The sequence below is a fragment of the Mus pahari genome, chromosome 19 (genome assembly GCF_900095145.1).
Source record: "Mus pahari chromosome 19, PAHARI_EIJ_v1.1, whole genome shotgun sequence".
NCBI classification, from domain to species: domain Eukaryota; kingdom Metazoa; phylum Chordata; class Mammalia; order Rodentia; family Muridae; genus Mus; species Mus pahari.
In genome coordinates, this window is record NC_034608.1 from 79827999 (window position 1) to 79853911 (window position 25913).

A 25913-nucleotide genomic window follows, 5' to 3' on the forward strand; every position below is an offset into this window, starting at 1 on the left:
TTCCTTCCTTCCTTCCTTCCTTCCTTCTTTCATGTGTGTGTTTTGCTGCCTTCAGAGGTAGGAGATGTCAGACCCCATGGCAGCTGGTGTTAGGGGTAGTGTGAGGTGCCCAGCAACAAGGATGCCGGGACCGAAAGTCTGGACCTCTACAAGAGCAGTGCATGTGCTTAACCACAGAGCCATCTCCTCAGGCTCCTGGAAGTGAACTTTTAACCCATACTTTTATAGTTCTTTTAAAAAGTATATGTATTTCAATTATGTGGTGAGGAAGACTGCAGATATCCTAGAAGCTAGAAGAGAGGATGTGACCCCGGGGCTGGTCGGAGTGAACAGCTTGACATGGACACTGGGGACTGAACCCTTAAAGTCCTCTGCCAGAGCTGTTTGCACTCCTGGCTACGGAGTCACCGCTCCCACGCATAGCAATTGCTTGTGACATAATCAACTCTTTCTAGGATTTTGTGGTGTGTGTGTATGTGTGTGTGTGTGTATGCGCATGCGTGTGTGTATGCATATACATTACACATATACATGAATGAGAAAGACATAAAACCTCAGCATTAAGTGAGCATCTCCGTCAGAGGGATTTAGGCGGGGTTCACTTTCTTGTTTGTGCTTTTGTCTGCGATAGCCTGTATTTTTCTTTTTCAACTGTGACAGGCAATCTGCCTGTGTAGCCCAGGCTAATCTGAAATTCTCCATCCTCCCGAGTGTTAGGATTACAGCTGTATGCCTCTCTGCTCAGCTTCTACAAAGTGTTATGATGCTTTTGGTAAACCAATCTAAAATCATTGTAAGAGCAGAGTAGCATGGGGCTGGAGAGATGGCTCAGAGCTCCTCCCAGAGGACCTGGGTTCAGTTCTTAGCAACCACATGGAAGCTGCCAGCTCTCTGTAACTCCAGTTCCAAGGGATCCAGTACCCTCCACAGACATTCATGCAGGTGAAACATCAGTGTACATAAAAATAAATACAGCTTAAAAAAAAAAAAAGAATAGGATCGTGTAAGTCATAGAGTCCTTTAGGAAACACCAGTGTCTGTTTTCTAAACCATATAGCTGTTATAATTTTTTGTTACATTAATGTGTGAGTGTGCATGGTCACACCTGTGTGCATGGAGGTGTGTGTATACCTCCATTGGGACAACTTGCAGGAATCAGTTCTACCCTTCTGCTGTGTTGATCCTGGGGTCAGACTTAGGTTGTCAGTCCTGGTGACGAATGCCTCTCCCCACTGAGCCGCCTCACGGTCCCTGACCACAGCCTTCGAATTTACTGTGAACCCTGCGGCTTCTCTTCCCACCAGGTCGTGTTTGTTGTTTTAGCATTTTTAACGGGTGTGCCGTGTTTGTGTCCTAATCTGACTGAAGACAAGCGCCCAGAAAAGTACACCAGCCCGTTGAAGGTTCAGACGGCCATAATCCTTGGGAAACTTATCCTGTGGATTCTGCATTTGCTTTTCGAACGCTACGTCCAGTATCACCACCGGAAAGTCAGGAGCCGAGGCTATTTCCAGATCTACCGGTCTACGAGGCATCTCAAGTCACTGGCCCTCACAGTCCACTCTTCTGGTAAGTACCACGTCTCTCTTATATTTTTGGTTGCAAGCCTAGCCTCTAACGGCTGAGCCATCTCTCCAGCCCAAGTACCGCATCTTTCATCTGCTATGTGGCTTGAGTGCCAAAAATGACCCACAAAAGACATGTGGAACTTGATTTTATTGAGTTTATAATCAAATATGTTCTCTTTTTGAGAGTGAGATGTATTATAGCCCCTATCTAGAATTTTTCTTTTGATTCGAAGAGGGAGGGATTGAACCTAGCCTCATACATGCTAACAAGCACGTTGCTACCTAGCTATGTCCCACAAACCTCTTGAAGCTCTTCTTACGTAGTCTTCATGGTTGTTTTGAAATAGGATCTCACCATGATTTATAGGCTGGCACTCCTAGAACTCTCTTTTCTGTCAGGCTGGCCTCCACCTCACGTCAATCCTTCTGTCTCTGCCTCTCAAGTAAGTGCTAGGATTACAGGGGTGTGTCACCATCCTGGGCATACAGCCTTAATTTTCATTTGAAGTTTGTATTTGCTACGGCTGTAATACCAGTGTATTCCGTTTTAAAATGGATTTCCTGTCTTTTTTACTATTAGCTGTCTCATTTGCTGACAGTCTGAGGATTAGAGAAGGTTAGATTTAAAAAGATTAGAAAATCTCCACAAGGTGGAGGCAGGAGGCCCAGGAGTTCAAGGCCACCCTCCGGTATGTAGCAAGTTCGCAACCAGCGTGGGCTCCATGGGTGCTTATCTCAAAACAAACAAACACCCAAACAGAAACAGCAGCAAAACCCCAAAACTCACCATCCCCTAAAAAAGATTTTTAAAATTAAGTTCCATGAATTTTTTGCTATGGGAACTAATGTCAGGAAGTTGCTAGGGAACAGAAAAATAAGCTATATTATTCTAATCAGAAAAGGTCAAACACAGTGTCCTAAGCTGTTCCTGGCGAGTCTAGCTACCTGGGAGGATGCTAGAGTCTGGCCTACTTGAGCTACAGAGTGTTATTCTGAGTAATTCAGTTTGATGGTTTGTCTATTCTTGGGCCAGGGAGTGGCACCATTTGGAGGTGTGGCCTTGTTGGAATAGGTGTGACCTGGTTGGAATAGGTGTGTCACTGTGGGTGTGGGCTAAAGACCCTCACTCTAGTTGCCTGGAAGTCAGTCTTCCACTAACAGCCTTTGTATGAAGACATAGAACTCTCAGCTCTGCCTGTGCGTTGCCTGCCTGGATACTGCCATGCTCCCACCTTGATGATAATGGACTGAACCTCTGAACCTGTAAGCCAGCCCCAAGTAAATGTTTTTTATAAGACTTGCCTTGGTCATGGTGTCTGTTCACAGCAGTAAAACCCTAACTAAGACACTCAGTATTGCGGTAAAAATTATCCCAGTGCTTCCAGAATAAGCACTCAGACACCAGTGACAGTAGAGAGATGTCAGCAAGGGACCAACATTGCATTAGCTATGGAAAGACTTCCATCCCTGGTCCAGTTGGCACTCGTGTCCTTTGCTGTTTTGTTGTTTGTTTTTTCTCTGTGTAGTCCTGGCTGTCTGGAACTTACTCAGTAGACCAGGCTGGATTTGAACTCAGAAATCTGCCTGCTTTTGCCTCCAGAGTACTGGGATTAAAGGTGTGCACTGCTGCCTGGCTGCACTCATGTTTTATACTCTAACACCACAAGGTGATTTTATGGAGGTGTACATGGCTGGCAACAGCCTGTTGTTTGAGCTGTTCCTCCAGTCAGTGTGTTCCAGGTAGCAACTGAAAGTCATGCTTGGCAAACGGCAGTACAGACGGTTCTTTAAGCAAGTCACTAAATAAAGCAATAAATCAACATCTCATAATTGATCTTTTCTACCTTATTCTACTTCTTTAGTGTCTTAGTTAGGGTTTTGATTGCTGTGAGGAGACACCAAGACCACAGAATCTCTCATAAAGGGAAATATTTGATTGGGGCTGGCTTACAGTCAGAGGTTTAGTCCACTGTCATCATGGCAGGAAGCAGAGCAGTGCACAGGCAGTTGTGGTGCTGGACCAGCGGGCTGCAGGAAGAGAGAGGCACTAGGCCTGGCTTGAGCATCTGAAACCTCGAAGCCCTCTCCCAGTGACATGCTTCCTCCAACAAGGCTGCAGCTCCTGAAATAGTGTCACTCCCTGTGAGCCCATGGGGGCCGTTTTAATTGAAACCATCACAATTAGAAAGACCCTGTCACAAAGCAAAGCACAAATAGGACTCAAGATAGGCTTGTGATGGAGTACTTGCCTATCTTGGACAAGGCCCTAGGCTGAGTCACTGGTACCCTACACATACAGTCAACTGAAGCCTCACGGGTCCTGGGTCAGGGCAAGATTAGTAGGCACACACAGGGTCTAGCCTGATTCTCTCAACTGTTACACAGCTTTCAAAGGTTTACTTGAGTGAAATTGAACTGAACTAGGGAGTTTTGGCACAGTGTCAAATTTTGACCTTAGGGAAAAAAAGCCTCATAAGTTCTACAGATTTGAACTTTTCTTCTATATTCTGTTAGTGTATTACCAAAGGGTAACCCACAAGCTCTTCCACACAACAGAGGTCTTAGTGGCAGCTGAAGCAATATGCTTTAGCAGACAGAACACAGGGAAGTGGTTAATACTCCCAGACTCTACAGGGGGTGATGGTAGGTTCTAACTGATGCATAGCCACTGTGTGACCAGAAGATGTCCCCATAACACAAGAATAAAAACAGAAACTTTTTAACTACTTTACCTACCTTATGTGGGTAAGAGTAAAGAATACTTTCAAGGAATGATCTAGAAATAATATTTTGGTTTTTGTATTTGTTTTTGTTTTTTCTTCAAAATCTGGAAATAATATCTTTGAAATTCACCAAGAAATTATTTGGTCTTTATCATTTTCATATCTGGCTTTAAGCTAGGTATGATGCAACCTCAGCCTTCAGGAGGCTGAGGCAGGAGGATGGTCATCAATGAATTCAAGACCAGCCTACAGTATGTTGGAACCCTATCTCAATAATAATATTTTTTTCACATGTACAGAAGAACCAAAAAAGTCAGTTTAATAATTCTATAATCCTATAAAGCCTTAGTTTTCAAACAAGGTTAGAGTCTTTGGTTTTTCTGGTTTTGTTTTTGGTGCTTGAGACCAAACCTAGGGCTATGAACTTCCTGGCTACCATCTCATCACTGAGGTAACTCTTCAACACCTTGGTTTTTGGAGATGAGGGCTCGTGCAGCCCAGAACAGCCTCAAACTTGCTATGTAGGGTCCATCCTCCTGCGTCTGCCTTTTGAATTTTCAGGGGTTACAGGGCCCATCCTTGATTTCATGTGCTTCTGGGCATTGAACCCAGTCTGTCATTCATGCTGGGCAGAATTCTACAGGCCAGGCTATATAGCCAGCCTTCCAGATATTTTTTTTTTTTTTTTTAAAGAATTTCCAACCTCTTCTTCTCCAAGTCTGGCCATTGGAGCAGACATTCCACTGATTGCTGGTCTTACTGGTGGCCATGCTTAGGCTGTGTAGAGGCTACCCTTACTAGCATAAACTCTTGCTGCATCTTATGGGTTTGTTATGTAGAACAACATAGTTCTTTCACTTAGGAAATTATAAGGGCTTAAGGAAATTGGAAATAAATAAATAAATAGGTAGATAGATGATAGATAGATAGATAGATAGATAGATAGATAGATAGATAGATAGATACATACATACATACATACATACATACATAGATGGACGGATGGGTGGCTGGATGGATGGATAGATAGATAGATAGATGGATATAGATAGATAGACAGACAGACAACAACTTACAGAAAGCAGATCAAAAGGAGCTTCATGCTGACTGAAGAGCCGTATCCCATTGCTGTCTGTCTCTCTCCCTTCCTCAGGCAACACTGCCCTGCTCCTCCTCCTCTGTGTGCAGCACTCTTTCCCTGAGCCCAGCAAGCTGTACCTTGAGCTGATTCTGGCTGTCCTGGCCCTGGAGCTGATCTGTTCCCTGAGCTGCCTGATCCTCTATATAGGTGAGAACGGACTGCAGCCTCTGCCTGCCTCTCGTCTGCACAGAGAAGCACAGCCTGCTATTTTGGTGAACTCCTTCCCCCTTAGCCGAGGACTCCTTTAGCACCCCTGTCATTTACTTATGACCACTTCTGGTCACCTCTCCTTCCAGACCAACAGGATGAGACAGGCACTACTAGTGAGTCAGTTTTCTACATCTGTGTCTTTCATAATTTTTGGGAACCTTTAACCTGGAGAGAGAGAGGACTTACTGCTCTTAGTCATGTCTGTCAGCTCGCAGCTGGCAGGAACTCCACTCCAGGGGACTCGGTGCCTCTGGGCTCCTGAAAGCACGGGGGTGTACCATTACACACATGTATAGAAGACAGGATTTTCAGCCAACTGAAGCAAAGCTTTCTTAGAAAACAGAACAACATCTTTGCTTCCTATAAGACAGTGGTTCTCAACCTTCCCAGTGCTGTGACCTTTTAATCCAGTTCCTCATGTTGGGCTGACCCCCAACCATAAAGTTATTTTCAATGCTACTTCATAACTGTAATTTTGCAACTGTTAATTGTGATGTAAATATATGATATGTTGGATATCTGATTGATCCCTGTGAAAGTGTCATTTGCCACCTGAAGGAGTGATGACCCACAGGCTGAGAACCGCTGTTATAAGGCAACCAGAATGTCCCTGAACTTACAACCAGTTCCCTGCTTCTGCTGCCCAAGTGCTGGGGTTATAGTTGAGCCAGCACAGCAGGCCCTGCATGTAAATGTGGCATCTAAATTCAGAACAAAGGCCAGACCCTGGTGGCACACACAGTTAATCCCAGTTCGTGGAAGGGAAACCCATACAAGTCTCTTGAGTTTCAGGCCAGACTGGTCTACAGAGATAGACCCTGTCTCAAGAGAAAAAATGAGTGCTCACTCCATGATGTGGTCATGGCAGTGGAATGAGGTCATCCATCTAGGACAGCAGCGCTGAGCCTCATATGTTGTAATCATCACCTACTGCTTGTAATCATTAGTTTTTTTTTTTTTTTTTTTTTTTTTAAATATTTATTTATTATTATATCTAAGAACACTGTAGCTGTCTTCAGACGCACCTGAAGAGGGCGCCAGATCTCACTCCAGATGGTTGCAAGCCACCATGTGGTTGCTGGGATTTGAACTCAGGTTTTTTCAGAAGAGCAGTCGGTGCTCTTAACCACTGAGCCATCTCTCCAGCCCAGTCATTAGTTATTAATGATGATCTTGGTACTCCCTGTGACCAGTCCTTTCTTAGTCGACTTTGAAATGTGCACACTGATAAATAAGCATATTCAGACTGTTCGCTCATTATGCAATCTCATATATTATCTATGCAAAAAGAGTAACCAGTTCGTATAGCTTGAACAAATGAATATAGCCAGTTCTTCAGAAGTAGGTAATAACCAAAAATGATTTATTATTTCAGTGAAGATTAGGAGATTCAACAGGGCCAAGCCACGGCCTGATGTACTTGAAGAAGAAAAAATGTATGCTCACCCCAGCAGTACTGCCGCAGAGACTGGCTTCAGGTAAGGCTTGAGTTGGACGTAGAAATTGGAATTAACTTCCTCCTTTACTTACTTGATCGTCCATGCTTGTGATCCTAGCTACTTGGAAGGCAAAGGCAGGGTGGGTCCCTAGCCAGGGCAATTTAGCAAAATCTTAACCTAAAATATTTTTTGTTAGTTTTTATAAAGGCTGGGGATGTAATCAGTGGCTCTATGAATGAGTTTCAGGGTCCATCCCTAGCATCTGACCCACATACATATGCACATGCATGCAGTCACACTCACATACACACGCACACACACACACACACACACACACACACACACACACACACACCTAGGCTAAGGTGGGAGGCTCCCAAGTTTGATGCCGGCAGAGAGAATTTTATTTCAGAAAAGTAAGCACTTTTCTTCTCATGTACCATTCATAGTATTTTTGGTTGTTTTGAAACAAGGTCTTACTATGTAGTCTTGGCTGGTCTTTAACTCACAAAGATCCTCCTGGTTCCACTCTGGGTATAACTTGAGCATAGGAGATCTTAAAGCCTACCCCCACAGTGACACACTTCCAACAAGACCACACCTATTCCAACATGGTCACGCCTCCTAATAGTGCCACTCCCGATAGGCCAAGCACCCAAGCAGAGTAGATTATAGGGGCTATACCTGTTCAAACCACCACACCATCTATGAACTGCTGGAATTCCTGAAGGGCCTGTTGTGCAGGGTCCAAAGCTGCAGGACCTCCATTACACAGGAGAGTGGGATATAATCCAAGCCGTGTCCTGCTGAGGATCTAGTGTTGATGGTGTAGCAGAAGCCCAAGACCTAAGCCAGACCAGTGACTCATTGCAGTGAACCTTTGGCAGTAAAGATGTCTGGATGAGAACCTACACTGTATGACACACTGCAACACACTATAGCTGGTGTGTGTCACACTACATCACATGTGACACACTATGTCCACGATGAGGTGGGTTTCTGTTGTTGTTTGGGGGGGGCTTTTTTTTTTAAGGGGGAGGTTACAAGGGTGGAAAGTGGTCACAAGAGGAGGGGGAAATCAGCGATATTGGGGTGCATGGTGTGAAACTGACAAAGAATAAATAACAATCATTTAAGAACAAAATCCATAGACATCTTTATTTTTTATTGGATATTTTATTACATTTCAAATGTCATTCCCTTTCCTGATTCCTCTCAACCCCCGGAAGCCCCCTATCCCATCCTCCCCCACCCACCCACCTACCCTGGCATTCCCCTACACTGGGGCATCGAGCCTTCATAGGACCAGGGGCCTCTCCTCCCACTGATGCTACATATGCGGCTGGTTGGTGGTTTAGTCTAGACATTTTTGAGTGAGCAAGTATTATTCTCAGGAAAATAGAAGTTTACATATGAAATATAATAGTAGACTTTACCTTAGCCTAACTGTAAAAAAGTAATTTGTATAGTGATAATGTATATTCTGAGTGCAGATTTAGCCTAAAATTATAATATTCACTGGATTGAGAGGGCAGACATGTATGGTGTGATTATGGAGTAGGGGAGAGCTGGAGCTAAACTCCCTGCTATTTTTGTGTTTGTTTTGGGTTTGGGATCACATCTCACCTGGGTTTGAGAGTAGACTCTTGCTTGCTGTGTTGCTATATAGCCCAGGGGAGACTCAGATGCCTATCATCTTAGCCTACTGACCCTACTGAGTACTGGGATCTTGCTATGTAGCTCAGAATAGACTCAAACACTTGACTCTCTTCTTTAGGATGCTGCGCTTTTGTGGAGAATGGGGTAACCACTGAGACAGAGCCTCAGTGATTATTCCAGGCTGTCCTGGAAGTTGGCTAGGAGATCAGGCTGGCCTTGAACCCACAGAGATCTGTCTGCTTCTGCCTCCTGAGTGCTGCGATTAAAGGCATGCACCAACATCTGGTTCATGTATTGACTTTAAATTGTAAAAATTTAAATGCCTTTTCTGGAGGCCAAAAAAAATTAAAAAATAAAGGCAATATGTACTAAGCAGATTGATTTCCCGAGCAGAAGTCACTAAGTTCATTCGTGAAAGACTGGTTTTGGAATATCCCTGGGGTATGAAACCCAAGGGAAAGTACTGGGCAAAGTGTGTCTTGGTGAATGCCACTGAGGACCCACGTTAAATGGGACCAACGATGCTGGTGCATCCATGTAATCCACTTATGTCTTGAATTCTGCAGGACTATTTCAAGCCTAGAAGAAATTGTTGAAAAGCAAGAGGACATAATTGTGTACCTGAAGCGTCACAACTCTCTGCTGAGTAAGCGGTTGTTGGAGCTGGCAACTCAGCCAGCCAGGACATGAGAGGCTCATGGGCACGAGAGCCACTGAGTCCACAGTGACTGCAGACCGCCCAGCTGTCGCAGGAAACGTCAGCCTTTGCCGACGTCACGTCCACAGTGCTGGGAACCTGAATCCAGTTCTACATATGTAGAACTATGTATGTCCCAATGATGGGGGCGAGCCTCTGAGTGGATTATAAAGGTCTGGAAAACTTGAGAATGTTTTGTATGTTGTGAATAATTTAACTTCTGGACTTTTCTGGGGTCCAGGGTATAGTTTAAGTACCCTGACATAATGTGGTTCTTTATCAAGGAAGTGCGACATGACCGGCTGCTGGAAAAGGTTTTAAACCAGTAAGTTCTTGCCACAGTTAAGCTGCTGAGAGAGGACATTATTTTGTGCGGTCAGTTTTCTCCTCAAGAGTGTTGCGTGCATTTTCTTTGTGTGTGGGCATATTGGATGGGAGATGAGGCCTCCTAAGCTGTTTTTTTGGTTTTTTTTTTTTGCTTGCTTGCTTGTTTTCCAGAGCTGGGGACCAAACCCAAGCACCCCCTCACACAGCCAGCCATGATGACGTACAGTGTCCTCCCAGCCTTTGAAAAGCAGGGGTTAGGAGGGTCGCCTCCAGCTTGAGGCCAGCCCAGCCCATTTGCTCCAAAAGCATAAAGCACTTTCCTCATTATAGCACCAAGAGCTCAGCAGGACATGTGCTGTGCAAGTTCTACAGCGTGTCCTTGAAAAATAAAATGCAAAGACGTCCTGGGCCAATGGGCGGCCAAGTAGTGACACCTGTCACGCGGTAAGACCATCCATCAGCAAGAGTTAAAGATTTAGGAAATAATCTGCCACTTCCACTTTGTTTTTGCCCTTCTTTAAGAAGCTTCGGAATATCTGTGTGTTCTGCCTTGATCTAACCAGTAAGTTTAAGTAGCTGAGCCTGGGGCCTCACACCTGTCACCTTAGTCCTTGGGATGAAGATACAGGAAGTTCAAGATGGAACTGGTCCAAATACTGGGTTCCAGGTGAGCCAGAGATATGATCTCAGCTTCTGGTGTGCAGGCATACATGCATATTATGTACTACGTACATAGTAAACCTTTAAAGAGTGTATGTAAGTAGAAGAATGAAACCATTTGTGGCTTAATATTTGACCAAGTAGTGCTGGTAGGATGGCTCAGTAGGGAGAGTGCTTGCTATGCAAGCCCAATGACCTGAGTTTGATCGCAGGAAGTCTTGGTGGAGGATAGACCAGCTCCTGAAAATCATCCTTGATCTTCAGACTCTCAGCGTGGCACTCTCGTGCATGCACTGATATCAGCACATGTATCATGCACATACATCACATCAAAGACAATAGGAAATTTTTAATTGTCTAAATAGGGAGAAGATATGTTCAGTCTTGGGTTATAGTTAAAAACTAATGGGATTAAAACACCAAATCAATTTACGTATAGGTATTATTAAATGGATAATTCTGGCAATGAAAACGAAGTGTTCCTAGGTGGCACTGTTTCTCCACATTTAGAGCGCCTTTCAATCAATTGGTACCTTTATGCTCACCTTAGAGAGACTGTTTTTGTTCTGTTTGGATAGGAATTCATGAGGCAGAGGCTGGCCTTGAACTCCCGATTGTCTTGCTTCCCACCTCCTAATTGGTGAGACCAGGGGTGTCAGCCTTTATGCTTAGCTGAGAAAGGCTCTTCCCTAAGGGCTTCCTAGTGGGTTCTTTGTTCTGCAGGTTTCAGGTTTTACCCTGCTACTCAATATTTTATTTGCAGAGCCATACATAATTATCTAGGGGTGTGGCAGATGCAGCTTGACAGGGAAGGGATGTTTATTTGACCCTAACTTGTGGACAGTAAAGTCCTGTTTTCTTTAGATACAGCCATTGCTGGGACATCCTAAAAATTTTCTTCCTCCAAGATAAACATGTACATGTACATGTGTTTAATACAGTTGACTCTCCACAGAGTAATAACATTCACATATTGAAGCCACATTATACCTAAACAGTTTCCAGGGGCTGGGTAGATGTGCATGACAGAGCTTGCAGAATGGAGTTCTGTTCTTTCCTTTGACTATGAGTGAAATTGGTACCTATTCCAGATCTGTGGCCTTTCAGAACTCTTGTGAAATCCAACCCTAATCCTTTGCTCATCTTTCTCCTGGGATACTCTGGTGTGATCTCGTTGTTGTTCTTGTTTCTTAAGACAGGGTCTCCTCTCATGTAGCCTAGGTCGGCCTCACACTCCCTTCGTACCCACGAATGACTTTGAACTTCTGATTCTCCATCTCTACCTCTCAAGTGCTAGGATTACAAGGACCCCATCCTTGTCCTCTCTGTGGAATAGCAAATGGACTCAGGGCTTTGTGTATGCTAGGCAAGTTGGCTACCAACTGATTTACATTTTCAACCCCTTTATATTTTTCTTAAGTATATTTTTAATTTTAATTCTGCTATGTATGGGTAAATGTAAATGTAAAATATACATACATACATACATACATACATATGCATGCATGCATGCCTGCGCAATGTACATGTTTGATGCCCATGGAGGAGAGGAGAGGTGTGTCAGATCCCCTAGAGTTAGAATTCCAGGCGGTGGTGAGCCACCATGTGAGAACTGGGAATCAAGCCCAGGTCCTTTGTGGTAGCGTTAAGTGCTGGTAATTACTGAGCCATCACCCTGGCCCTAGGACTCTGATCACCCCCCTCTCTACTTCTCCAAACATTTATGTTCTAACTCAGCAGTTGGAGACCTTTCTTGTAAGTTACTGTTTTATGGTATGTGCGTGGATGCACCATGTACATGTCTGCTGCCTGACAAAGGCATTCATTCCCCTGGCACTGATGTTACTGCTGGTTGAGTTACTGATGGGGTTGCAAGGGATTGAACCCGGATCCTCTAGGAGAGCAGCCAGTATTCTTTATCCACTGAGCCATCTGTCCTACCCCAGAGATCTAAACCACAAATTAGGTCATGTTATACATGCATAATTTGTTTTCAAAACCAAAGGCCCAACAGTGCAGGTCCTTGGAAAATGGATTCTTCCTCCATGCCCCAGATTTTCCTAATTCTTAGTTGGCACCGCTTAAACCTTGCTTTAGGACTTTGAACTGCCAGGCCCAGTATCACCTGAGGGCCTTTGCACCCGTTTTCTTCCCCCTTGCCTAGACCCGTCAACTCTTGAGCATTCTATGTCCTTGATGTCATTCAAGGAGGAAGCCTCACTAGCACTGCAGCCGTAAGCCTGGAGCGCTGGCTCATGCCTGCAATCCTAGCACCGGGGGAACGAAGGCAGGACAATTACATTCAGGGCTATCTTAGTTACACATGTAATTCAAGGTCAGCTGGGGCTATGGGGCACCCCGTCTCAGTAATCATAATGACCCCATAGCCTTAGCGTTGGGTCTGCAGTTTAGAGGCATAGTGTTTGCCAAGAGTGTTCAACCTAGAGGTTGAATTCTATCCCAGCAGCACACAGTCAGTCTTCAGTCAAAATCACAGCCACCTCGGAATGGCATATACAAACCATCACAAAGCCAGCCTGGAACAAAAGACAATTGTCTGCTCACTGAAAATGTAACCTGTTCCCCTCTGCCCACAAAGGTGCCACCAACTCCTGACAGCACCAAGCTGGAGTCAAAGACTAGTGCACCGATGCCACTAAGAGAATCTTGGGCCCATTGCTGACTGAGCAAGAATATACATTTTTAATTATTTTTATGTGTGTGAGTGTTTTACCTGCATGTATGTATGTATGTATGTATGTGTGTGTGTATGTGTGTTCACACTCTGCATGCCTAATGCCTACAGAGCCCAGAAGAGGGCATCAGGTCCTCTGGAACTACAGTTAGATTCATGTGCACAAGACAGGGAAAGAACTGATTGCAGCAAGTTGCCCTGTGTCTTCCATGGCACAGGTGCCCACGAATAAACCCACACAATAAATGTTATTTTGCTGGGGAGGGGGTGGTGATTGAGACAGGGTTTTTTTTTGTATGTGTGTAGCCCTGGCTATGCTGGAAACTGGAACTCGTTCTGTAGACCAGGCTGGCCTAGAATACAGAGATCCACCTGCCTCTGCCTCCCAAGTGCTGGGATTAAAGGCGTGTGCCACCACTGCCCAAGAATAACTGTAATTTTAATTAAAGAAAGTTTGATTCTAGACTTGAGATGCAGCTCAGTTGGTGCACTGCTTGCTAGTCTGCATGACCCTGGGCTCATGGTCCTTCACAGTGCTACAGCTAGGTATGGTAGTGTAGTGCCAGGGAAATGTTATCGATCCCCAAGAAAGCAGACAGGAGCAGATCTGATGTAACTCACAGCAGGGTCTTCTATTGGAGCTAGCTTGGGCCCCCAGTGCACCACTGCCATGCAGGACAGTTTTGGTGGTGAGGGAGCCCCGAATGTCTGTTGGGGCAAGGCTTTATAGTAAGCAGCAAGCAGGAAGTATGTGTGCAAGCATCTAATTGGAAAGCTCCTGTGACCTTTAACATAATTGGCTGGTTCTGAGGGTCATATCATAAACTTAATTTCTGCTTTAGGCAGGGGGTGGCCTTGTAACCTGGGGGTGCAGGTTTGCTGGTGGGATAACCTGGAGATGCTGGTCTTGTCGGGGATTAGCTTAGAGACTGGAGCTAGGCTCAGGTTTTGTTGGGGGAGGGGGTGCACTTGGAACCTAACAGTAGGTACCAGCCTGTTAGTTGACCCGAGTTAAAACTTAGGTCAGGTTCTCTAAAATGAAGTCTGAACTTAAAAGATTTGGCATCTCAGTAGCAACTGCCTATAACCTTAGCACTTAGGAGATGGATGCAAGAAGTGCAAAAAGCAAAAACCATTTCTACCACAAAAAAAAAAAACCAAAACCAAACAAACCTAGATTCTCCTGCAGTGGTAGATCCATGAGCCACCAAGCCTGAATAGTCTAGGAACCGTGTAAAGCAAAAGTGACAACCCCAAACCCTGAGGAAGGACCTTCTTTCCTACAAAGTCATTTTTTTCCCTTTATTAAAATTAAATTTGATAGATAAAAATGGTACATTAATGGGAACCTTGTCACAATTCAACATGTGACCATATGTAGTGTTTACATCAGGTTACAACTGTCTCCTCAAACCTTTGTCTTTCTGGTGACAACATCCCAAATACTTTGCTGCAGCCTTTTGAAGTACAAAGTCCCTTCTCACTGTCTACAGCTGGCCCACGTTGCAGTAGTACAGGGTACTTTCTGTTTGATCTAACTGTGACTTAGCTGCTGTTCATCAGCCTCTTTGTTTCTCATCTCTATCACGAACCAGTTTTAGGGCCTGAGATGGCTCAGCAGGTGAAGGAGCTTGCCACACAAGTGTGATTACCTAAACATAATCCCAGGACATGTGAGAAGAGAAGAGAAGTATTTCCTGACATCTACATCCTCAACTATAGTTCATCTGTCTGTCCATCCTTCTCATATACACAAATACTAAGTTTAAAAGAATAAAGATAAAATCCCTCAAATTCCTCAAGGCATAGAGGAAGTCGCTTGCAATCCCAGCTACATGGGAGTCTGAAGGACGGGAATGGAAATTCAAGGTTGGCCTGGGCAATTTCACAAGACTACATCAACATCAAACAGGGCTGATGAGTGTTACTTCTGAACCCAACCAAGCCCCAGGGCTGGAAATGGAAAGAGAGTGGGGAGACGGGGAAGGGAGGGAGGGTACCACTGATGATTTGATGCTGAAATGAAAACTCAGGAATATTTTAAAAACTTGTTAGAACTCTGCTGTTTTCAATCCAATTCCTTATTAATGTTTAAGGTGTTTCTAAGATTAGAGAGAAACAAATGTATACTCAAATACCAATCTCAAAGGCTGGGCATTTGTGAGATGGGAGTTAGACAATCATGAATTCAAGGTCAGCCTCTACTGTGTATCAAGTTTGAGGCCAGCCTAGACTACATAGGATTCTCTTAGTTATAAAATAGGTAAAAACATTCTGAAAACACCTATGACTTTCTGAGGTGGTGATGTAAACCTGTAATAGCAGCAACTTGGGAGGGCTGGACCAGGATGGGTTGTAAAGTTAGTCAAGGCTAGCCCAGTTGACTTACCAAGATGATCTCAAAGATGAAAAGGTTGAAGTATATCGCTCAGAACTGCTAGGCATGGGATTTCGATTCAGATGTAAGACTTAGAAATTTAAAAATGCGTTTGTTGCTAATGTGTTGATCTGTGCTTGTAAACCCAGAATACAGGAAGCTGAGATGGAAGACAGCAGACAGGCTGACAGTTGCTACCCAACCTGGTCAGCATATAAGGTTCTAGGCCAGTCAGGGTTACATAGCAAGAGCATGCCTCCCCAAAAAGAAAAAAAAAAAAAATGTTGGGTATAGGCGCTCACGCCTGTCATCCTATCAATAAGAGCGTGTCATCCAGAGGAACACAAATCCAAAGCTGTCCTCAGCTATATAACAAGCTTGGGGCCAGCCTGGACTGTGGGGAGGGGAGTGCAGAATATGAACAAACCTGTTAAAGTTAAGGCCACCATGTGAGTTAGCATTCCAAATCCGTGGCAGAACAGAGTCTAAGAGGTTCTGACTGAGGCCCTAGGTAGAAATAAGGGCAGACAGGCCCAGAAAAAGTGTCTCTGAAAGTATAGAGGTGGCATTTCTCAGGCATGCCATAGAAAGAAACCTCTCCCAGTTCATAGTCCAGGAAAACACCAATGCTTGTGGCTCTTGCGGCCTTCAGCTGAGAGTCCGGGTCAGCTCTTGAGACGTTGAAGCCGTCCCCCTGCCAAACAATCCTCCAATATCCCCGGGGGTTAGGGGACTGCCTTTCCCCGCTGGAGGAATCAGCTTTGCAAATACCGATAGCCCACTCTGGCTTCTTTCCTACCTGCACCTCCCAGAAGTGTCTCCCAGAATTAAAATGTGGAATCCCCAACACAACGGGGCTCTTGGTATAACTCGAAGAACCAGGAACACGTTGTATTTCCTTTGTAAATGTTACGCATGTTCTGTCCTCAGAAATGAGCAGGTTTGGATGGGCCGTCTTCAGGTCTAGAGTGACATTGTCTGTGAAATGCTGTATAACTTTCTGTAGGGCTGAATACTGGAGGGGAAAGCTGAACTCTTCTCTTCGTAACTGAACTGGGAAAATGCTTGGGCTGGGGAGCTGAAGCCTACATTTCAGGTAAAAATCCTTGACTGTGGACAGCATCTTGGCTTCGGAGAGCTCTCCGGTGAGCATCAGGTGTCTCAGGAGGGCTCTGAGCCTGGAACTATGGTGTTCTAATGCTGCAATGTTATCAAGCAGTCTCTTCTCAAGCCTCGTCTCCTCGTCCTCTAACCTGGAGAAAGCCGCCCGCTCTTCCTGGTCTAGAAACCGGATGAGCTGCTCACACTCGGACGTTAGTTCCGACCTCTGCGCTTCTGCTTGTTCCCTCAGGGTCAGCGTTCTTCTGCTTAGCGCGCTCATTAACTCTTGAATCTCTTTCACTTCCCACGCCAGGAGCCTGCTGTAGTCCTGAAGGTGTTTCCTGTGGAGAGAGGCAGCCTTTTTAATGGATAGTACCTGGTGGGACCTGTGGCTCTCAGGCTCCATGCACCGCTCACACAGCAGCTGCAGGTCATCCTCACAGAAGAGGGTGAGGACCTGGTTGTGCTTCTCGCAACTGGTGCTGCTTTCGTGCCTCTTGCTCTCCATGCCTTGGAGCAGCTGGGCAGTTTCAATCATTTTTCCAAGCTGGGCATTGCTTCTGAGGTTCCTGTGTTGGCACTGGTGTCGGCAGACAGGACAGGAGAACGTGGCTTGCTGCTCTGCCCAGAAATCTTTGATGCAGGAATGACAGAAGTTGTGTCCGCACTCGATGGTGACTGGCTCTTTCAGGTCATCCAGACAGATGGGGCACTGGGCCTCTTTCTGGAGTCTAGCCAAGACCTCGGCCTGTGCCATCAGGCTGGGAATAGAGGTCTCGACCCAGGTGGGCTTCCTTCTGAAGGTTGGCTCTGGTGTGCCCTTTAGGGACAATCAGACTCACCTGTCCTGTAGTTCTCAGTCCCTCCTGGAGACAGCTGTCACTGCACTGCTGTCTCCTGGGTTTCCCAGAGTGGTGAAAGCCTTGAGTCCTTTGTGGCTTTACACTGGATAATTTCAGTTGCCAACAAGGTCCTTTGCACAGCTAATGACAGCTCTGGTGGACAACTACTCTTCTGGACTCTGGCAACTCACAGTTAGTTTGAGTAAAAGAGTAATTTCTTTATTAAAAAAAAAAGAAAGAAAGAAAGAAAAGAAAGAAAGAATAAGTTTATTTCGGATGGCCCCGTTCACTACCTGGTCCCATTAAGCTCAGAGGGGCATTCACTTCCCTCCCAGCCTGCCATTCCCAAGCCTGTAATACTGAGAACCTTGGTTACATATCCCTCCCGAGTGCTGAAGTCCGCAGGCAGGGATCACAGAGTCCTGCTGGGGATCAGACACAGCCCCAAGCATTCTAAGCAAACACTGTACAAACTGAGCTATCCAGCCCTAGCCCATGGTTTTGTCTTTTCAAGGCAGGGTCACACTACGTAGGTCCGGCTATCCTGAAAATTACTCTGTAGACCAGGCTGTCCTTGAACTCTCAGAGATCATCCGCCACTGCCTCTGCCTCCGCGGAGTGCCTGGCTGAAAGATAATGCACTCGTTTTGGCTCTTTTGGCACGCGTGTTTGTATCCATACAACCTAGCCTTACCTTGAACTGGAAGGAATGCTTCCAAGGGCTTGGATTGCAGCCAAGTGCCACTGGGCGGGGCTTTTGGCGTAAAGATGTTAGAGATGAAATGCAGCTCGGCCTAAACCAGGATTACATCTAGGAAAAAAGGCACTCGCTAAGTGCCACCTCCATCACCAGCCAAACTCCTCGAATCGGGTAAACGAGGACAACCTGGCTATCACTTCCGCCTTGATCTCTGCTTTCTAACACAAACCTTCATATCAACTCTGGTTTTCATTTCTCACGTTTGTTTCTGGTTTTGCCTGACCGTGGTGGTGGTAGGCGTGCACGGTTCTAATCCAGCACTTGAGAGGCAGAGGCAGGAGGTTCTTTTGAGTTCGAGGCCAGCCTGATCTACAGAGTGAGTTCTAGGCGGGCTACGCAGAAAACCCTGTCTCAAAAAACCAATAATGGTGATGATGTTGATGATGATGATGATAACAACAACAGAACCAACACGCCTTCAAACCTGCTTTCAGTATTCTCCTCTTGCTTGCTTGCCTGGAACTTGCTTTGTGGACCAAGTTGGCCTCTGCCTCCCCAGTGCTGGTATTAAAAATATTATGTCACCATGCCCAGCATAAGTGTTTACTGTTAAAATGTCACTCTCTGGAGGATTTAGCTTCATAGGGGGGAAATCCAAGGTTAACATTGGCTATTTACTGAACTTGAGGACAACCTAGACTACTTGAGACCCTGTCCCCACCCCACCCCCCCAAAACACCAAACAACCCATTGGGTGTGGCGATACACAAATGTAATATCAGGAGTTAGGAGGCAGGGGCAGAAGGATGGAAGCTAGTTCAACCTAGTGTTCACACAGTTCCAGACCAGTCAGGACTACATGCAGAGACCTTGTTCTGACACCAAAATAACAAAAGATGGCATAACCAATGGGAAAATAATACCGACAAGGCTTGCTTCCGAGCCTGAGGACTGAGTTCAATCCCCAGGACCCACATGATGGGGAAAAAAAAATGACTCTCACAAGTTGCTGACTCTGACTTCCACTTGTGTGTAATTAGTCACCAAACATGGAAACCAGGGTGCTGGGGATGGAGGCCCAGGTAGATTACATGGCCTCTTAGCACTTCACAAAAGCATCTTGAGACAGAATCCCTCGGGCTGGTGAGATGGCTCAGTGGGTAAGAGCACACGACTGCTCTTCCGAAGGTCTGGAGTTCAAATCCCAGCAACCACATGGTGGCTCATAACCATCCATAACAAGATCTTGCGCCCTCTTCTGGAGTGTCTGAAGACAGCTACGGTGTACTTACATATAATAAATAAATATTAAAAAAAAAAAAAAGAGAGAGAGACAGAATCCCTCTGTTCTGCCCCCCTTGTGTAGCCCAGCCTAGTCTGGGTGCTGGGATTACAGGCATGTGCCCCCAGTCAGCTTGACAGTTTAGACATCCGCAGAAGAGACTAGGAAGGACTAGTGACCAAGCACCACAGATGGCAGAGAGAAGCAAGCACACCGCTTACCCAGGGTCCACTTAACCCCACTAAGGTAACTCATGGGTGTCCTGGCCAGGCTGAACACAAGCTACCGTTTGCAGAGGGGACGGAGTCTCCGCTGAGAAGACACCTCCATGAAATCAGGCGGTAGGCAAGCCTGTGGAACGTCTTCTTAATTACTGATTAAGAAATGGGACTGGTTTATTGTGGATGGTACTCTCCCTGGGCTGGTGATCCAGAGTTCTGTAAGAAAGCAGGCTGAGCAAGCCATTGAGCAGCACCCCTCTATGGTCTCTGGATCAGCTCCTGCCTCCACATTCCTGCTCTGTGTGAGTTCCTGTCCTGACTTCCTTCCGTGAAGAACAGTGATAAGGAAGCATAAGCCAAATGAACCCTTTTCTCTCCAACTTGCTTTTGGTCATGGTGTTCACCACAGCCACAGAAACTCTAAGATAATCAGACATCCCCTTTTGCCAAAAATAGCATTCTTTGTGTCCAGATCCGTTTCTTCACTAACTATCCAACGTTGCTGAGTTTGACTTTTGGTCAATTATGTTTTGGGCATTCTATGGGTTTTATGACCTTGGACAAGCTACTAGCCTCCAGGGGCCTCAGGCTGTCCTTTGTAGACAACCAGAACAGCTATGCTCAGTATGTTCAGGCACTTCAGACATAAGCACCATATCGATGAGCATCATTAGGACTCTGATAATACTAGCACTCGCAAGTGCTGTTGCCAAACACAGTCTTTAGCCCTTTCTGACTTCATGAAGATCTTTTCGGCACTGAGGTGTCAAAAGCCACACTGAACGGCAGATGTCCCCTTTGATGCAGAGAAGCCTCAAGAAGCTCAGCTTCTGCCTCCCGTTTTCGCCCCAGTTCCCTACTTACTTTGAACAATCTGCTCTGGGCAGCCCCTCAGGGTCACAGGAGAAGTTATGCCCTGTGCTTTCCACCCACATTTATGCAAAAGATGCAGCACGTGGGAACTCCACTCAGACAAGATCAGTGTTTCCTGAGAGTGGGAGGAGTGAAGGGCAGGGAAGAGAGAGTTCTCATAGCTCAGTCTAAACCAGAAGCTGTGTTCTTACCCCAACGCCTGGGATTCCAGGTAGGTGTATGCAATGCTGGAAATCAAACCATGGGCTTCTTATATAGGTACATGCTACAAAACCCTTTACCAATGCAGCTACATTCCCACTCCCCTCTAAGAAATCGAAGAAGCAGGCAGATCTCTGAGTTCCAGGCCAGCCCAGTCTACAGAGCAAGTTCCAGAACACCCAGGATTACACAGAGAAACCCTGTTTGGGTGTGTGTGTGTGTGTGTGTGTGTGTGTGTGTGTGTATGCTCGCATGCGTGAGCGTCAGCCAGGCATGCTGGCCTTTAATCCCAGTCGTCAGGAGACAGAGACAGGAGGATCTCTGAGTTCAAGACTCCAGGCCATCCAGAGCTACAAAGAGAGATCCTTTCTCAACAACAAACAAGTTGTGTAAGTGCTCATAGTAACACAAGTATTTGGAAGCTGCCTTTGTAGAGAGCCTTGAGTCCTGCCTTCCCTACACAGGTATGGAAATGAAGAAAGCACTACCTTCTCTTCCTTCGCTCTGTATCTGTCTGTCCTGTTCTCTTTTTGGCTAAAGGTATAAATAAAAATCTTTGAGTCACCTTGGATTTGAAGCAGAACAAAACCTCACCAGACAGAAACCCCACTCCTACCCACACACACCAGATGAGAACAGTACCTTCCAAGATGGCGAGGCTGACCCATACCTGGGGCATCAATGATCATCTTCCAAGAGCCGTATTTGGTCCCCTTAAGAGTGAAGATGGTGGGGGCTTATGACCTCACACAGGCAAGACTAAGATTAACCAACCAGACACACCTCAACCAGGGCCAATTAATTACACACGCCTGTGCCCAACCCTGGTCCTTGTTCTACTGAACATCATATCTCAGGGCTCCCTGAATAAGGAGCCAACATTTTACAAACTCATTTACATGCCCAGACCTATGTAATTAATAGCGGATGGATGACCTCGAAGTCTGGATTCTTTTTTCCTTTCTAGGGGCTGGAATTAAAGCCTTGAGCTACCACACCCGGGGTCAAACTACAGCCCTGTTCTTCACTGGTCCTAGTTGCTTTCACTTGTTGCATGGAGGAAACAGGTGGCTAGAGAGGCGCTTAGCCTGCTGGGCCCATCTAGGACGGGCTTTTCTTCTGAAAACCTCAGTATCAGCTGCTGAACGTTTCTCTCTTGCCCGGGGTGTTTTCCAGTAGCCAGACTGGGTGCTGCGGGCATCTTGTTTGCACTGATATCTCCAGGTTCACAGTTCCACAAAGTAAATCAAGATGCCATTCCTGGAGTTCGAGACTGTACCTGCTCCTCTAACCCCTAACTCCTACCCCCTTCCCACCCTCCACCCAGCCCAAACCCCAACCTCCTAACCCCCACCGCCTGCTCCTCCCCCTCCTGCACCTCTTCACCACCCACCCGCTCCTCCCACACACATGCCTGCTCCTCCCCTGACTTTCTCCTTCCTGAGGCAGCACTGACCTCTTTGCTCCAGCTGGGGCACCTGTCCTTTGCCTCATTCCTTTACTGGGAAGTTCGGGGGCCCCTCCACACTATGTTCTTAAACATCACACCCATCTACAAGGACACCTGGGTTGCCTGACTGACCCCCTCACCCCTCCGCCTTAGAATCAATGTATTTGGCTTCCATTAGGCTCCACTGAGGCACAGGCAGAATACAGATCACTGGCCCAGGACAGACCTTATGAAGGAGAGAGACCTTAAGGCACAGGGACAGGAAGAGCTCTCTTCCAAAGAGGCTGTAAGGCAGCTGGCAGAAGCAGACAGCATTGACAGTCTGCAGAGATCCTCTAGAAAATGCAGATAGAACCAGTAGCTGGGGAGATTGAGGGAGGGGTGCGGCTTGAGTCTCTAGCTCTGAGATTTTCTCTCTGGCTTCCCTACACCCTCCTCCAGCATTGGGCATAGGTGTCATGGCGCAAGTATGGGAGGAGGTGTCAGAGGACAATTATTCTGAAGTTGGTTCTCTCCTTTCACCTTCACATGCATCCACCGAGATCAAACTCAGGTCTTCCTGCTTGGACTGGTCTTGCAAGCATCTTTGCTGGCTGAGCCTTCTCACTGGTCCATTGTCTTCCTCAAAAACCCCTTATCTTTCCGAGATAGCCTTTGAAATATCACGGTAGCCTAAACTGGCCAGGAATTTAGTTTGGTCATTTACCCCAGACTGACCTGTTAATTAGTCCTCCTGCCTCAACCCCCAAGTACTGAGATTGAGGGTGTAAGCCACCGCACTCAGATGGACACCACCCTTTCTGTGTTTAAGATTTGTTTATATATATGCACGTGTGCCATGTGTGCACCTGATGCTCACTGGAGTTGGTTGTGGGCTGCTACACGTGGAATGTTCAAGATTAGCAAGTGTCTTTAACCACTAAGCCATCTCTCCAGTTCCCATGTCTTTATACTATAGAATAGGAAAGTGCCCTAGCTGTCCCTCCTGGCCACCAGGCCCAGTGTGGCCCCCTTTATTATGGCTTATAGTAGTGGCCAGGAATACTTTGTTCTTGGTGCCCCTCACAAAGCCCTTCTGCCGCACACCCCACACTCCGTCTCGCAGAGGTGGGGAAAAGATGACACGTACACCAAGGCAGAGTTTGAGCAGCTTCCGCAGCCTCCCTTATTTTCTCCTATTCTCCACTTTATTCTGGGGGAATCACCCAATTTATCCCCCTCCACCCTCTGCACTTGTCTCTCACCATTCTTCATCATCCAATCAGCATTCAGCACGCTCTGTACCCGAGCCATGCACGCAGACAGGGTGGGTGTTGATAGGTCAGAGACTCAATATCATGCTGTATGACGCTATGCGTCAGGCGGGCAGTGCATGATCATTCAGGTGCGCATGATCATTCAGATGTTTGGTAAACAAGCAGTAATCACGGGGCTTGGCAATGAGCCAGGGCGCCTTCTTGGCTGCTGCACGGCCACACCCACTTCCCACACCTTCAGTTACTATGTGGAATTTAAAAAAGAATCAACAATCAAAAGTAAAACAAACCTCAACCCATTGGAGGAATTCATCTTACTTGGAATACTTAACACCTGACTCCAGGCACCTGGCCATCCGTAAGAAAGCTCACCACTGTGAGTCCTTCTTTAGTTTCTTTGATACATAGGTAGGTTGTTGAAGTCTACCTCCCTAGCATAGCTGTAACCATTCTGTTCCGTGCTTGCCAGCTATTTCATACTGTTGCTGTAATGTGCCTGCCAGTCACTGATACAGAAAAATGACTTGACTCAGAGCAGGGTCACGTACCATGTTATGTTCTGAATGTTATTAGTTGGTTTGTTAGTTAATCTTAAGAAATTCCACAACTATAAGCTTCACATAGGTCCCATCCAATTAAATGCCATTATGAACTGTTAATGGCTAAGATGGCTTGAGTCAGGGCCAACCACCAAACAGCACTTAAGCACTAGTATATGAGCTCATTGTGTATTTTTGCAGTTTGAGCTTTTATAAACTGATGCAGAAAAATGTTCAGTCAGAGAAGATGCACCTAACCCTCAAGAGACTGGAGGTCCCAGGGAGTGGGGGAGGTCTGGTGGGGTGAGGGTTGGGAGTAGGTAGGGACATCCTCATGGAGACAGGGAGGAGGTATGAGATGTAGAGCAGTCAGAGGGTGGACCAGGAGGGGGATAAAATCAGGAGAAGAAAAAAAAAGGTTAAATTAAAAAAAAAAAAAAAAAAAGACTTGCGTTGGTCATGGTATCTGTTCACAGTAGTAAAACCCTAAGACAGTTACACTGAAATGTTTTAGAAGGTTGTGAAAGAGTTTATGCAAACCTTTCATTTTGTGTAGCCTAACTGACCTTGAACTCCTGAGCTTCCTGCCTCAGTTCCCTGCTCACTGGGATTGGAGGCACTGGCTTCCAGTTTCACTCTATCATTTTATGTAATGGCCTTGGATATCCAAGATTTGAATACTGGGGGGAAAGTTCTGTAGCCAATTCTCTGGGAACCCCTTTAGATAACTATGTATAAATCTCACAATCTTCTCAGTTCTCTATGGAAGCACAGAATGCTAAGTTCCATAGCCTGTAGCTGACAGAAATGACTGGACTCCAGCCTTGTATGCCAGTCGATGCTCAGTGATTTTTTTTTTCCTTTCTCATATCATGGACTCTTTGTTGGTCCAGCTCATCCCTTTCCAGACTTCCTCATTTCTTTTTAAAATGTTCTATCCCAGAAATCAATGCTTGTAACTGCAAGTGTAAAATGTACACTTGTAACTGTAGCTACTCAGTAGAATCCTCAGTTCAAGGCTAGAGGCGGCTTGTCTCAAAAATAACATATGGGTGATAGATAGCTCAGTGAATAGAGGCACTTACCCTCAAAGTCTGATGATGGTGGTCCGATCTCTGGACCCCACATAAAGGTGAAGGAAATAACTGACTCTACCAGGCTGGATTTGAACTCAAGATAAGTAATATATGTGCTTAATAGTCTGCCACAAAAGTCAATACATAAACATTAGCTACTTAAAGTTAATACATAAACATTAGCTACTTAATATTTTTATTTATTTATTTATTTATTTATTATATGTAAGTACACTGTAGCTGTCTTCAGACACTCTAGAAGAGGGAGTCAGATCTTGTTAAGGATGGTTGTGAGCCACCATGTGGTTGCTGGGATTTGAACTCTGCACCTTTGGAAGAGCAGTCTGTGCTCTTACCTGCTGAGCCATCTCACCAGCCCCTAGCTACTTAATATTGATGAATAGGTTATGTGAATCTATTTAAAGAATAAACAAAAGCTCTGTGTATCTTGAAAACTTCTATGCATTTAAGTTTATTTTGCTTAGTTGTTTAAATAACTTTATACAAAGAAGCATGATATAATCTCATCGTCTTTGGCAAACAAGTTAATTCTGAGACAGAAGGCTTAAAAATTCACGGACTTCTTTCTTACCTTTTGTCATTTCTTAACAGTTTTTGCTATGTATCCTATGCTAGCCTAATTATCAAAATCCTGCTGTCTCAGGAGTGCTGGGATTACAGGGATGGTTACTGTGGCTGGCTTACCAGTAGAAAGGTCATGCACAGGTGGTAGCCCAGATGGAACAGTGGGAGCTGAATCTATGTGTAATGATGCAAAGATAGATGATGTATTAGTCAGGGTTCTCTAGAGTCACAGAACTTGCAGATAGTCTCTATATAGTAAAGGAATTTATTGATGACTTACAGTCTGCAGTC

The 25913-nt window shown here is 45.6% G+C and overlaps 2 protein-coding genes across 3 annotated transcripts in view; one reads left to right on the plus strand and one right to left on the minus strand.

Annotated features, from left to right (window-relative positions):
* The window catches only part of Tmem192 (transmembrane protein 192), a 20835-nt gene extending 11211 nt beyond the window's left edge, over positions 1-9624 (plus strand). The window contains exons 3-6 of one of the 2 annotated variants that reach the window (XM_021219508.1): positions 1305-1569; positions 5445-5579; positions 7018-7120; positions 9307-9624. In XM_021219508.1, coding sequence (XP_021075167.1) covers positions 1305-1569; positions 5445-5579; positions 7018-7120; positions 9307-9430 — 627 coding nt within the window. In that variant the 3' untranslated portion in view covers positions 9431-9624. The remainder of the gene's footprint in view (positions 1-1304; positions 1570-5444; positions 5580-7017; positions 7121-9306) is intronic. The other variant, XM_029532009.1, reaches the window with a different exon arrangement.
* A 6276-nt stretch (positions 9625-15900) lies between these two features.
* Positions 15901-17413, minus strand: LOC110337117 (tripartite motif-containing protein 75). Its single transcript, XM_021219874.1, has one exon. The coding sequence runs from the start codon at positions 17352-17354 to the stop codon at positions 15951-15953; it is 1404 nt and encodes a 467-aa protein (XP_021075533.1). The 5' UTR covers positions 17355-17413; the 3' UTR covers positions 15901-15950.
* Between the last annotated feature and the right edge of the window lie 8500 nt (positions 17414-25913).

Bases quoted from the DNA above. Each gene is read 5' to 3' on its own strand.
- LOC110337117 (XM_021219874.1), bottom strand. From the start codon at position 17,354: ATGGCACAGGCCGAGGTCTTGGCTAGACTCCAGAAAGAGGCCCAGTGC.